The sequence below is a fragment of the Rattus norvegicus genome, chromosome 3 (assembly GCF_021556685.1).
Source record: "Rattus norvegicus strain SHRSP/BbbUtx chromosome 3, alternate assembly SHRSP_T2T, whole genome shotgun sequence".
NCBI classification, from domain to species: Eukaryota; Metazoa; Chordata; class Mammalia; order Rodentia; family Muridae; genus Rattus; species Rattus norvegicus.
This window is the reverse complement of record NC_141536.1, coordinates 14,282,177-14,296,798: the sequence shown is the minus strand read 5'-3', so window position 1 is coordinate 14,296,798 and position 14,622 is coordinate 14,282,177. Positions and strand designations below refer to the sequence as shown.

Here is a 14,622-nt window from a genome sequence, read left to right as displayed (position 1 = left end):
CCCCATAGTCCACTCCCAGGAGACAGGAGTCTAGCCTTTTAGATTGAGGGAGAAGCCCTGGGAGGACTTGAGGCTGGAGGGAGAGGGCCTCAGACTTCTCTATAACTGAAGAAATTCCCCAACCCAGACTTGGACAAAAGGGCAGTGCCAAGTGGACCAAGCCCTAATCTGTGGCCTCCAGGAGACACCAAGCAGCAGAAGAGTCCAGGAGCAGGTCAGGGTTCCCTTTTTTTGGGACCTTTCCCTCTTTTCCCTCTGACAAATGGCTCTGTCTTCCCACCACGGACCATCCCTGTGCCCTGGCACATTAAGAACCACACAGGACAAAGTTACATTTGCATATCACTGTATTGTCACATGAAATGCGCATCCCTAAGTGTCTGACTTGGAAACGACCTATTAGGTCACACAGAGTCCGGCCCCTGGGGGCCAAAGCAGCTTCAGTGCCCAGAGACCATGGCAGGAACCTCCTCCAGGTCTTGCTGTGGGCACCTGCTTTCCCCAGGCCTCAGGGCTGGGTGTTGGGAAAGGCGAGCTCACATCCCAGGTCCTCTGGCCCCTGGGCACCAGTTTCCCAGATTCAATAGGTTCCTGGTAGGTTAGAAGCTATTTCTGAAGACAAGGCTCCTGTGGTCAAATACATTTCGGAAATGCTGAGCTAAACAAGACTTCAATGGCTGGGTTTTCTATAGGACATACCAGTGCCTTTCTAAATACTCTGCACTTGTGAACATCCACTGTGGGGCCAGTGTGCAGGACTTCCCAAAATGCACTGGATCACAAAAGCCTTTTCCCAAGAAGTATCTTGAAGGCTGGGACCTCCAGGCACCATTGGGAGCGTGCTACCCTAAATTGTCTGTGACCACTGATAGATCGGCTCCTGTGTTGGATGAGTGGTGGGCGTTCTTCCCTGAACTTTGTGCCATGGTGTGGTGGCACAGTACAGCTACCACAGTCATGGTGACGAGGGGACAAGACTCTGCCCCTCCTACGGCCATCTTGTTCTTGTCTGTTGCCTTCAGACAAGGAATGGAGGCTAAGCATCCATGTGAGCCATTCCGGCTACCTCCGAGGATGCACAGAGTCCAGTGAAGAAAACGAAAGCCCCCACAGTACTAACAAACCAGCCTCTGGCCAGGTTGGAGAAGTTGAGTCAGTCTGTCCCCACTGACCCACCGCTAGCCACTTCTCTGGGGCCAGCTCTGCCCAGAGCCCAGGTGGGTGGTGGGTGGCGGCTCACCAGGCAGAGATGAGCATCTGGCAGGTGTTGGAGGACATCCACACGAGCTCCACCAGGCGGAACTGGAAGTAGCCGATGATGAAGCCAGAGATGACGTCTGTAATGTGGTGGCGTCCGATCATCACCCGAGACAAACCCACGCAGAAGGCCCAGAGCACCAGCAGCACTCGTAGCGGCACCGCCAGCACCAAGTGGCTCAGGAAGAACTTGGACACCATGGCGGCACGGCTGGCGTGGCCAGCAGGAAAGGCGTAGATGTCCATGGTGAGGTAGTCCAGGAGCCCAGGGCTAGTCTCATACGGGCCGCGGCGCTTGATGAGCTTCTGTACTCCAGCCACTGTCATGATGTCCAAGAGCAGGGCTGTGGACGGAGCAGAGGCCTGCTGTGTCAGTGCCATCGGTCCCTATCCCTCCTCTTCCCACAGGCTGACCAAGTTTGCCTAGCCCTCTTCCTCCCATTGGCTGACTAGGTTCGGTTCCTAACCCTCCTCCCACACCAGGCTCGGTCCCTATCCCTCTTTCTCCCATTGGCTGACCACGCTCCAGTCTCTATCCGTCCTCCTCCCATTGGCTGACCAGGCTCCTGCTATCCGTCCTCTTCCCATTGGCTGACCAGGCTCCAGTCCCTAGCACTCCTCCTCCATTCATTTTTCTTGGCCTCAGTGACCTCACAGCACATTCCCACCCCAGGACTACTTGGAATTTCCCTTGTGTGGGGTACCCACTTCCTTCAACAGAGATGCCACCCCTGGAACCTGTTTGTAGAAGCTTCCGATAAGGTAACCTTCGTCCTGGTTCCATTTTCTCACCACCCGGCATATTAAACATTTTTTTCTTCATCCTCCCCCACTTTTCGTCGTGTGTGTGTGTGTGTGTGTGTGTGTGTGTGTGTGTGTGTGTGTGTGTGTTTGCATGCAGAGGTCAGCAGTTAACAGCGAATACCTTCTTTGGTTGTTCTCCGTCTTATTTTTTTGAGACAGGGTCTCTCGCTGAACCTGCGGCTTGGCTGACAGCCCGCAAACCTACAAATCTTCCTGTCTCCACCCTATACAGCGCTTGAACTACAGGCATGTGTACATGGACATGACCATCTTATGTGGTGCTGGGGATTTGAACTTAAGTCTTCATGCTTGTGTAACAAGTGCTCTTACCCACTGAGCTATCTCTGCAGTTCATCCTCGACCTCTGACATATTTATTTCACTCTTATCTGTTCCCTAGTGACAGGTGTCATGGCTATGGGTACCTGTAGGGTTTCAGGGCTGAGATATGGGGCCCCGGGCTACAGAATTCTTTTCAAAGTATGTCAGTGAAGGTTTCCCGTGTTCCTAGAGCACAATGATTTTTATAATGCTGAGATGTAATTCATACAACACGCACTCCACAGTGTGTGAACACAGAAGCCAGTGGCATTTGTGCAGTCATAGTGTTGTGCACACAGTAGAGCAGGCTCGCTCTGAACCCACAGAGATCCTGCCTCTGCCCACCCAGTGCTGGGATTATAGGCATGTGTCACACACCTGGCTCCTCTGTGAGGTAATTTGAGGAACCACTAAACTGCCCTCCGAAGCTGCCAGGCTACACATAGCACCCTCTGCACCCCAGAAGACAAGGCCTCAGGGTATTCTCATTGGTTTCTCCTTCTTTCTGGAATGCTCTGCTCTTTCCCAACCCACCACCTTTTCTCCACTGTCCTCTTCAGGCCTCCAGAGGCTCACCCTCTCCTCACAGACAGGTTGGACCTGGGCTCTGTGTACTCTTGTTTAGTGGCTACTTCTCATGAGGGTGAGGATGAGCCTGTCTTGCCCAGAGGCTTGTCACTTGACCACACACAGGGTGGCAGTCTCCAAATGTTAGTTAAATCACTGGCTCCCAGGTTGGGCTCTTTTCTCAGTTTTGAAGTTTGGGGGATGCCTGAGGCTCCATCTCAGCCACTACCCCACTGTGTGGCCTTGGTGGGCTGCTCTGCCTGTTTGGGCCATCAGAGGATGGCACTATGCCAGGGCTCAGTTCCAATGGCTAGTCAGAGTGGCTTCCAAGCTGCCAGTGTTGGGCAAGGCAACCCCTCCCTAGCCACAGGGAAGCCTGGATCTCACACCTTTCTGCTCTGGGGCCAAGGCTGGTGTTAGACAGCTTCAGACAGACCGGCAGTGTGGTATAGTCACTGTGACTGCATGACTCAGGATAAGTCACCTAGCTGTTCCCACCTGTGAGGTACAGATCATAGATATGATCTCTCTCAGGAAGGACAGTATGTGCCTGCAAAGGTGACTAGTGGCCATGGGCAAGGGACTTAGGAAATCCTAGGACCTACAGCACTCTGTGCAAAGCAGGGAAACCCCTCCCCCAAAAGCTTGGCCCATCAGAGGGTTGGGTACAGTAGTGATCATTACTGGAGGATACACTGCCAGGATCCTGACTCCAAAACCCCTCGGTGTACGCCAGTGCCTGGGCTTTTAGCCATTACTTTCATGGCGATGGGAAAGGCCAGAGCAGTTCAGTGGTAGAGAATGGGTTTGTCATGTACAGGAACCTGGCTCCCATCCCCAGCATGAGGGGCATGTGGTATTTGATGATGGGCCAGATGTAGTAATACATGTCTTAGCACTGTATAGATTGAGGCCAGCCTGAGCTACAAGATGGGACCTTGCCTCATATTGTTACAGCTATTGGCCGCTACACCCAAATTCATGGGTATAGTTGGTTCTGGAGATGGACAGGTGTGTGTCAGAGCCAGGGCCAAGCAGGCTGGCCAGGCTCCTAATGGCCAAGGCAGAGACAGTCACCAAATGGTTGCACAGAGCAGTGTTATTACAGTCTGTGGGCAAGCACCTCGGTAGATGCAGCTGTCTGCGGGGCTGTGAAAGGACTGTGGACACAGGATAGGACAACCCTGCCATCTTCCTCCAGTTGGACAGCCCTGACTGTTGGTTGTCATTGTCCCATACTCTGGAGCCAGAAATAGAAACAGGGGTTGCCACCCCTCCAGGCCCTGAGAGTTCAGCAAGCCTTGGGTTTGCTAACCTACACCTTACTCAGATCAGAGTTGGGTAAGGTACCTCCCAGTTGGGAGGAGGCTCGGGAGAGCTGCAGAAAGCTGTCTACCTTTGATTTGTGTGGGGCTTGGAAAGGTCAGTTTACTCCCTGGGCCCCCACGCAGGGAGGTCCAGCAGGACAGTGGCGGAGCACATAGAATCCAGGATAAGAGACCAGATTCCGAGTTGTCATGGGCAGACGACGTGGACTCTGAGAGCCAATCTCCTCGCAGCTCCCATCCAGTTCATGTCATAGGGAGCAACATGGAGGCTGTTTTGGGGCTGGCAACCTCAGGCAGTGAGAATGGGAGGACCAGGGACCAGAGAAGGGCTCTGCTGCCTCTCACATCCTCTGAGCCTACGGTGTTCACCCACAGCACCTTTCCCAGAGGGAATCGGCAGTGGGTGTCCAAGTATTCTGGGCAGGAGCACTGTTGTCCCTGAGACCTCCCTGCTGACTTTAGGGGTGACGAGGGCCTATCTTATCTCTCCAGCTCAGCAGCCTTCTGGCCTGTGGTGGCCAGGAAACTAGAGAGGTACAAACCCTAGAGCAAGGCAGAGCCAGGCCTGCTGATAGCTGTGTGTGTGAATCAGGGAGGTAATTGGGGCCTCCCACAGGCCCTTTAGGACTTGGGCTGTTACTGCCTTGAAGGCGGCCCCCCGGGTGTGTATCTGAGTCCTGGTTAAGGAAGCCCATTGCAGTGTGACTCAGAACCCTGCAGCTCACTCCTCTGCAGGACTAGGACAGTGACACAAGGATGTGAGTGGGGGTGGGGGTGTTGGCCAGCAAGGAGCAGAGATAGGTCCTTGACTGACAGGAACATGCTCGTGGGTTAAAGTGCCTTGCTCATGTGACCTCTGCTGCCCATTCTGGCTCTGGGAAGGGGAAGCCAACACCCTAAAGCTACAACACCCTAAAGCCCCTAGATCTGTTTCTGTAGGTATCTTGCTTAGACCATCATACCCCTCTGCTTCCCAAGCTTCTGACTGCTTAGGGCTGCCTCCTTGAGAAGAGATGGGGTGCGCACCTGACTCCTGCTTAAGGATGCCTACTGCAGTGTGACTCAGAACCCTGAAAGCCATACAGTGACCCAGTGCCCTTCAAGGCCAGACAGATACAATACACCATGCATGGCCGAGTCTAGACAATGAGTGCCCAGCAGCCACCGCAGATGACAAGGCTGCCGTGTATTTATAGCCACCAAGGGAGAGGTGTGGGGCGGGTACGCTAAGGGAAAAGACCAACTGCAAGACAGGATTTACAGTTACCATTACACGAGTGATGGACGGCTGTGTCTGGACAGACCGGCCTGTGAGGTGCTAGCCTGCCTGATGTCAGGGCTTCTTGCTGGGCAGGGGTAGTGTGGGCAGGTGGGAGGTGGGGACGATGGATGGTGGATTTTATAAACTCTCTGAACCCCCCCTCCCGCATGAGCATGTAATTTGTATACATGGTATTATGGATATTTTTGGCTGGGGGTGTAGATTAGTGGAATGCCTGCCTGGCACACATGGGGCCCTCAGTTCAGTCCCCGGCACTGTGCATAAAACAGGTGCGGTGGTGCACTGCAGTAATCTTCCACTCAGGAAATGGAGGCAGAAGGATTAGGAGTTCAAGGTCATGTCTGGCTACATAGTGTGAGTTTAAGGCCAGCCTGGGCTACAGGAGACCCTGCCCTATCCCTAGTTATTTTTACAAGATAGGAAATACCACAGAATCCCTTGTACGGGGGACCTGGAGCAGCTGAGTTCACAGACACAGAAACAGAGTTGGGTGTATGGGGGTGGGAGCTACTGCGTGAAAAGCCAGGGTTTCATGGGGCAGACTTCCAATTTTGTAAGAGGATGAACTTCTGGGGATATACTGTGGCGACATCTGTCCCTGCACAGTAGTGTTGAATGCCAATGAACAGTGTACTTCGAAAGGTTCAAATGACATTTTTATGATATATATTACCACATTTGCAAAAAAGTTATCTTTAAAAAGTCAAAGCAACATTCTAAAAGGACGTGATCTCCCTGGGGGGAGGATTTAGGAAGCAAACAGGTTGGGTGAGTGGGACACAGTGGGAGGCTGGGATGGACCTGGCCTTTTGGCTTTGAGTTCCCTGCTCCGTTGTCTCGAGGAGCATGTGCATGTGTGTCGGTGGCTGTGGGCGTGCACACAGTTAGCGGCTCTCCTATCTCTGGTGAGTTCCCTCCACCCCTATGCCATGCCAGTTTGCTGTTGGGTGGGTGGGTCCTGGTTTGTCTTCCACCCTCCTGACTCAAACGGCTCTTCACCGTGAACATCCCAGAGTCTCTGCTTTCTCACCTGAGGAATTCACACAGGAAGCTGGCTCCCGGGAGACCATCAGAACCCTGGGCACAAAGCTCCAGGGTACCAGCTCAACTGAGTGGCTTGTGCTACTGGGAGCAGGTCCCAGAATGAACCTACTGACTGTGTGAGTGCTCTGGGCCAACCCGCCTTGCCCTGTACAGTGAATTCCTTTCTATCACATGTCAGAATTCTGACCTAGACTTGGGACAGCCAAAGACCCCCAGAAGTCTGGGTGTCACATAGTGTCACATGATATAAACTGGGATCCCACCTTTGGAGGCAGAAGTGTACCCAACTGAGGATTTGAGATCAGTCTAAATAGCCTTCAATCAGGCAAGGCACATAGTCTCTTGAGAGGTTGTCTCTTAAGTTGTCCCCAAGAGCAAGAGCTGGTGGGCAGGAGAGGCGACAGACGTCTCTTCTGCAGAGTTGCCTGAGTGGGAAGCTCAAGGCTGAAGAGGCTTCATCCTCTGTTCTCAGTATAAAAGAACATGAGGTGTGTGTGGGGTGGGGGAGGAGTGCGTTCAAATACGGACCGAATAGCAGAGCAGGCTCCTGAGAGCAGAGGCCACACTAATCAAACACGACAGAGACTGTCTGTTGATATGTGCAGGGAGAGAGCTAGAGGAATGCTGCCTCCTGGGGAGGAACTAAAGGACAGGGCCACTTTCTTACTGACCTATGTTATGTGGAACACAAGGTGGGATCGAGACCACCATAGCCTTACCAAAGCACTTCTTTCACGTGTCCTGCTCATCTCAGACTAACGCTGCTTCAAGAGCTAATCACTGTAGCTCAGGATCACTCTCAGATTTCCGCTTACTCCTATTTATCTCCTATTTATTTCCATCTTGTAAAAGTTCCCTCCGGGGGCTTCAGGGATGGCTCGGATGGTGAAGGACCTGCCATGCATGCTCAGGGTCTGAGTTTAGTCTCCAGCACACCCATACAAACCAGGTGTGGCAGCATGCGTCTGTAACCTGGCAACAGGGATGGAGACAGGTGGATCCTGGGAGCTCAGGGGCCTGCCAGGCTAACTAAATCGATGACCAATGACGCCGATTTCAAAACAACGGGATGCAGAGCGGCTGATTCCAGAGAGGCCTCCACACACAGCCACGCACCCATGCACGCACACCTGCAAACACGCACATTTGGAAGGGAAGGATGGTGAGCTTCAGCCAGCCTGGACGATCGTATGTGATTCTGTCTCGAACAAACAAACAAGGGTGGGTCGAGGAGGCACGTGACTGTAATCCTCCCGGTACTTGGGACCCAGCTACACAGTGAGTTTGAGGCCACTCCAGGCAATGTAAGATCCTGTTTCAAAAGTTCCAAATAAATAACATGAAATAAAAACAACCCAACAAATAGTAAGTGCTGGTCATGGTGAAACTCATTTGTATGCTAGCCTCGAACAAAACAAAACAAGACAAAAGGATAACAACAACAACGATGACGGTTGATAATAACAAGAAGAGGAAGAGGAAGAGGAGGGGGGAAGGGGGAGGAGGAGGGGGGGGGGGAGGAGGAGGATGAGGGGGAGGAGGAGTTGTTGTTGTTGTTGTTGTTAGGGAATGGAGAGACTGGAATGTTCGTGTGAGGGCAGGGGAAGGTGTTCATGTTCAATCACAGTGAAAAACACGAAGTTATTCCCGCCCGTAAACACAGTTCCTCGGTGACCCAGCATCTCCTTCCAAGCAGCCAAAAGAGCCAGGAGTGGGGCCTGAGATGTACAGGCCCCTGTTTACAGCACCTAGGAGTGGAGACGTGGACCACTGGATAATATATAAACTCAACGGGCTCCATTTGCACAGCCTAATACTATCCAGCTGGGAAAAGGACAAAAGTCAGGCTGCAGAGATTGCTCAGTGGTTAAAGGCACCAAACCTGATGTCCTGAGTTTGATTCCCAGGACCCGTGATACCACAGGTTATCCTCTGACCACCACATACATACCATGGCACATACCCCACCCCCTCAAATAAATGCCAAGGAAAAATTTTTAAAAGACAGAGGGGGGTGGGTTGGGGATCTAGCTCAGTGGTAGAACACTTGTCTAGCAAGCACAAGGCCCTGGGTTCGGTCCCCAGCTCCGAAAAAAAGAAAAAAGAAAAAAAAAAAAAAGACAGAGGAGGGCTAGAGAGAGGGCTCAGTGATTAAGAGCACCGACTGCTCTTCCAGCGGTCCTGAGTTCAATTCCCAGCAACCACATGGTGGCTCACAACCATTTGTAATGGGATTCATGCCCTCTTCTGGTGTGTCTGAAGACAGCTAGAGTCTACTTATATATAATAAATAAATAAATCTTTAAAAGACAGAGGAGGTTGACACATTGGTATATCTGAACAAACCCTGAGGACTTATAAGCTAAGTGAAATGAGTTGGCTACAGAAGGACAAATGCCATGGAAATCCAGGCACAGGAAGCCACTCTTAGGCAGGGAAGAGATGGCTGCTGCCAAGGGCTAGGGTTGGGGGATGGGTACAGAGCTGTATGTAATGGAGATGGAGCTGGGGCAAGTGAAAAGGTCAGGTGGGTAGATGACACTGACAATTTCACAGCGATGAAGATGCGCTTCAGGCGTAGAATTGTACATCCACAACATACCAAAATGATCTCACACATGCAAATAAAATAAATAAATAAATGTAATTCTATACACACACACACACTTTTTTGTTTGTTTGTTTGTTTGTTTGTTTTTTGAGACAGGGTTTTCTCTGTAATCCTGGTTGTCTTGTAACTCAATCTGTAGACCAGGCTAGCCTTGCACAGAGATCTGCCCACCTCTGCCTCCTGAGAGCTGGAGGGCCTGAGTGTGAGCTTCAGTAGCCGTGTAAAGCCAGGTGAGCTCTTGTAACCTCAGCACCGCAGTGGCCGAGACGGGTGGAACACAGAGCTCACTAGTGGGAGTGATCGCACTAGCCTACCTGGGAGATTTAGGCTAGGGAGACTGTTTTAAAGAATAAGGAAGGGACAGGCCATGATGGTGCACACCTTTAATCCCAGCATGTCGGAGGCAGAAGCAGGTAGATCTCTGAGTTGGAGGCCAGCCTGGTCTACAGAGTGAGTTCTAGGACAGCCAGGGATGCATAGAGAAACCCCATCTTGGGAATAAATAGATAAGTACATAAATGGATAGAATGAGGAGGAAGAGGAGAGGTGACCCCTGAGAAACTGCATTGGAGGTTGTCCTCTGAGCTCTGCACATGCAGATGCACCCGAGTGGTGGCTTTCATAAGCACAGCCCCCATATGGTCAAATACTTTTTTTTTTTTTTACAAATGTTGTTGTAAAATATAAAAATAAAAAAAGTATTTTTTAGATCCAATTGATAAGATATAATTGCCCACTTAAACATACAAAGCCCAGTTCCTTTGAGAACATTAATAACAACCTGTAAATACACAGAGCAGAATCTTAACATCACCTGCCATGGCTTCTCACCCTCTCCTCTGTCTCTTCTCTTCCTTTCTGTTCTCATCTCCTCCTCCTCCTCCTTCACACTTCTCTCCCGCCCATCCTTCCTTCTCATCCAATGACAGGCCTCCTTCCATTTTGTACCTGCCTCACCTGTGACATCATCCCACACTTGAATGCTCAGGGAGGGGCACTATTTGAAAGGATTAGGAGGTGTGGCCTTGTTGGAGGAAGTGTGTCACTGGGGTGGGCTTTGAGATTTAAAAAGCCCAAGCCAAGCCCAGAGTCTCTCTTCCTGCTGCCTGGGGATCCAGAACCCCCTGTCTGTGTGTACCCATGCTTCCCGCCATGAAGATAACGGAGTAAACCTGACACTGCAAGCCAGCCCCGATTAATGTTTTACCTTTATAAGAGCTGCTGTGGTCACGGTCTCCTCACAGCAATAGGGCAGTGACTAAGACACCTGCACACACAATGTCATGTTCATAGTCAGGACAGTCTCACCAACAGACTTTAAAAGCACTGGCTGCTCTTCCAGAGGACCTGGGTTCAATTCCCAGCACCCACGTGGCAGCTCACAACTGTCTGTAAATCAGTTCCAAGGGATCTGATGCCTTTACACAGAAATGCACACAGGCAAAATACCAATGCACATAAAATAAAAATAAATAAATAAAAATAAGGATTTGGATCATGGTAACAGGGCATGAGTCACTTTCCACCTGGGACAGGCTCTCAAGGACAGACACACGGTGAGCAGGTATGGGCCTAGTCACCCATTACCTGGCCCCCTACAGGGTCATCCAGCCTGGTTAGGTGCTTAGCAAAGGTGTTGGGGTCACTCCCCTAGCATCTAGGACACAGATGGGACTGGGTGGGAGGTGGGCCTGGTGATGGTGACAAAGCTACCATTGTGATAGCCATGGCCACCTAAGTGCTCCCAGACTTGGCACATGCCAAACCCTCTATGTTAAGATACCTCCTTCAAGTGCCCTAACAACCCATTTGACAGATGAGGAAGCTGAGGCTCCAAGAGGTGAAGGCATTTGCCTGTGGCCACAGCAGGCCCTGGGGTATGTGCCCAGGTCTAATTGATTCTAAGCTTTCCTCAGCTGCTAAAATTGCTCTGGCTAGGTTCTCTGGGGTCTAAGGCAGAAGGCAGGGAGCATATAGCTCTGGGGACTGTCAGCCTTCTGAGGCTCAACTCTCATTTTCTATCAGTTCCATTCTGCTCCTCAGGATCCTGACTGTAGGCATGAGACCTTGACTTTCAGTCCTTTGCTCTGAGAGAGGGCTGGGCTGGACAGACGCCTCCAGGCCCTGCAGTTCTTGCAAACGTGACGTAAGCCATTGGGCTTCATCAGATCCGTTCAAATCTCCACCACAGACCTATTGCTTCAGAGGTGGGAACTGACTAAATCAAGTCTTCGCAGTGAGTAAGGGTCAGAGACCAAGGCTAACAGCACCCCAGGGCATCAGAAAGCTAGGTAAGGGACAGGCATGTTGCTCAGTGGATGATGGCTGTCCCTGGATGGAGGAGCTGACTGGGGTCCCTTCTAGCATATGAGGCTTGGATTGTGAGGCCGAGACCTACCTCGCCACTTTGTTGGTTTTGATTTTTTGAGGCAGGATTTCACTCTGTAAACCAGGCTGGCCTGAAACTCACAGAGATCTGCCTGTCTCTGCCTCCCAAGTGCTGGGATTCAAGGTGTGAGCGCCACCACACCTGGCTGTGACCCAAGATTTTCATCCCAGCATTCAAAAGGCAGAGGCAGCAGATCTCTGTGTGAGCCGGAGCGGGAGCCCAGCCTGGTCTATAGAGGGAATTCCAGGACAGTAAAAGCTACATAGCGAAACTTTGTCTCAAACAAAACAAAACTAAAACCAACCAACCCCCCCCCAAAAAAATGTATGTGTCCCTATGCCCAGACTATTGTTATTTTGAGGAGTTTCTAATGTAGCTCAGGTTAGCCTCAAACTATGTAGCCAACTGTAATGGTTTGTATATGAGAGGCCCAGGGAGTGGCACTATTAGGAAGTGTGGCCCTGTTGGAGTAGGCGTGTTACTGTGGGCCTATAGACTCTCATCCTAGCTGCCTGGAAGCCAGTCTTCTCTTAGCTACCTTCAGATGAAAATGTAGAACTCTCAGCCGCTCCAGCACCATGCCTGCCTGGACGCTGTCATGCTCCTGCTTAATGATAATGGACTGAACCTCTGAACCTGTAAGCCACCTCCAATTAAATGCTGTCCTTGTAAGAGTTGCTTTGGTCATGGTATCTGTTCACAGCAGTAAAACCCTAACTAAGACACCAAGGGTGGCTTTGAACATTTGATCTTCTTACCTCTATCCCCTGAGTGCTAGGATTTGGGCACAAGTCATCACAGCAGTGTGATGTGCTGAGCATGGGACCCGTGACTTTGTGTATGCTACATAAAAAGCTAGGCCCGAGCCCCAGGCCATGTTTTTTTGTCACATTCTTCTCCTACTAAGCTAAAGTGCTGGACACCACACTCCATGGAGGCACCGTGGCCCTAGAGCTACCAAATAGTCTGTGTTAAGTAACTAACCCAGCCTCCCTCTCTGTATGGCCCGGTAGGGTGGGTGGGGGGCGTGCTGTGGTGCTGGTTACACAGGACTTCATGGCTCCTAGTAAATGCTCAGTGCACAGTTGCCAACATTAGCACGGGGAGACGGCAGGAAGGGGCAGATAAGGTTGGGGGCAATACTTTCCTGCCCCATCCTCCTGCATGAGGGAACCTGACTCCTCACATAGGCTTCCTGAGTGTCAGTCCTCAGTGAATCTATCTTGGGCATAGGGAAAACTTCACATAACCAGACAGGTTCTGTTCTAGAAGTTTCTAGTCCAGCACCTTGGCCACCTGTTCTCTCCCGGACTCTCCCTCCCCCCACAGCCCTGAATTGGGCCCTGGAAGGCCGTGGTTTGTATGACAGTCTGGGTTGTTAGAAACTCCAGGCCCCGAGGTTGGCCAGGCTGGTTGATTTCCTGAGACCTCAGTTTTCTCATCTGTCAGATGGGAGTGTCATGGGACGAGCTGGGAGAAAACAGTAACGTAAAGTTGGTGGCTTGGGTTCTAGAACCGGAAGAGCTGGCTTTGCCTGTGTTTCCCAGAGATGAGCAAAGGCTCCCTGAGGATCCTAGGGACCAGGAGGTGCCTGGAGGATGAGTGGGGTAGGAGCTGGAAACCATCTTCAGGAAGAAGGGATGGCTTGCCCTCCACATGGGTACCACATGGCAACTGGCACACAGCGGTGCAATCCTGGAGAGCTAGTGGCAGTGACTTTGGCAAAGGAAAGTAACAACCAGACTCCTTTCTCCAGAGACCCATGGGGAGGAGCGGACAAATGCTCCAAGTGGTTCTGAGTGGGTAACGAGAACCCTTAGGTGGGTCCTTTGAATCTTTAGACTCTAGAAGAATCCTGGGTAATTTGTAGGGTCTCTAACTGAGCATGAAGGAGGGGGACAATTTGGGGTCAGCTCAGTACTGTCTGTAACAGGTTAGGAATGATGACCTGACCAAGACATCACACTAGGTCACTCAGCAGAGCCCCCAAGTTCACCCCTTGGCCTCTCTGTACTCTGCCTCTGGCCAGCAGCCCTGGACAGAGAATTGGTCTCCGGAGGTGCCTGCTGGCCTCTGTGTGCTCCAGTCCCCCACCCCTCCAACTTGCGGGGGGGCCCTTGCCTTCCCCGACTAGAGAGGTGCCTGTTTCTGGGGCACCCTTTCTGCCTAGCCTCATTACATGAGTTCCTTGGTTTCTCAGAGAGCCTGCTGATCCTGGAAGGGGTTGGGCCGGCTCCCAAAAGGCCCGGCAGGCCGGGTGACAGGTGGTCAGCGGGCACACTCACCTAGCAGCAGGTTCATGAGCACCTCTTGGCCGGCCAGGGTGCTGCTTCTCACCAGGCAGAGGATGGTGCCCCCGATCCAAGGAATGCCATGGCTCGTAATGCCAATGAGCTTGACCATGGAGCGGGCACTGGCCCAGGATGCAGCCCGGCCCGCACATACCCCCAGTCGCTTGGACATGCAGATGTCAATAGCCAGCAGGGAGTTGAAGGCGATGCCCTTGAATGAGGGGTTCAGCTGCATGCAGTCCTCCTCGGGCAGCTGCTGTGACTGGCGACGCTCCCGGGCCCCGTCGCTGGAGGGTGGGGGCTGTGTTGAGGGCCCCGAGGCCTTCCTACCTGAGCTTCTGGGCTCCTGGGTCCCCTTGGGGGGCTGGTTCAGGGACAGGAACTCAGCTCGGTTGAGGACATTGTTGCGATCCCTGGCACGGGCCCGGCTCTGGGAAGCTGGCATGGTGACCTCGCTCACTACGAGAAGGCCAGTCCCAGCCCAGTTCCAAGGGCCTTCTCCCAGAAGACAGGAGTCGCCACCTTCTCTGTAGCAGCTGTTAAATATAGAGAGGAGAATTGCACATGGCTATTTACCTCCAGCTGCCACCCGGCTCCGAGGGGGACGTCAATGCCAGCTGGGCAGCCAATAGAGCCCACCCTTAAGGGGCCAGCGCCAATAGAGCCACGGAGAGGCGGAGGAGTCCACAGCTGAGGCCTGGCTGCCTCGGTCCTGGGCTATTTAAATCT

The 14,622-nt window shown here is 52.1% G+C and overlaps 1 protein-coding gene across 6 annotated transcripts; it reads right to left on the bottom strand.

Moving 5' to 3' along the window:
• Positions 1-329: 329 nt before the first annotated feature.
• Positions 330-14,622, bottom strand: Plpp7 (phospholipid phosphatase 7 (inactive)). Of its 6 annotated transcripts, none has more exons than XM_087651316.1 (3): positions 14,533-14,622; positions 13,888-14,429; positions 330-1,601 (listed from the first exon to the last, which is right to left on the bottom strand). In XM_087651316.1, the coding sequence occupies exons 2-3, from the start codon at positions 14,336-14,338 to the stop codon at positions 1,237-1,239; spliced, it is 816 nt and encodes a 271-aa protein (XP_087507442.1). In that variant the 5' UTR covers positions 14,339-14,429; positions 14,533-14,622; the 3' UTR covers positions 330-1,236.

What these genes read in the sequence shown, in the direction of transcription:
- Plpp7 (XM_087651316.1), bottom strand. Translation starts at nt 14,338, where the DNA reads ATGCCAGCTTCCCAGAGCCGGGCCCGTGCCAGGGATCGCAACAATGTC. An exon ending in GCTCATGAACCTGCTGCTAG is followed by an intron (nt 1,602 to 13,887) that starts GTGAGTGTGCCC and finishes CTCCGTCCACAG; the next exon opens with CCCTGCTCTTGGACATCATG.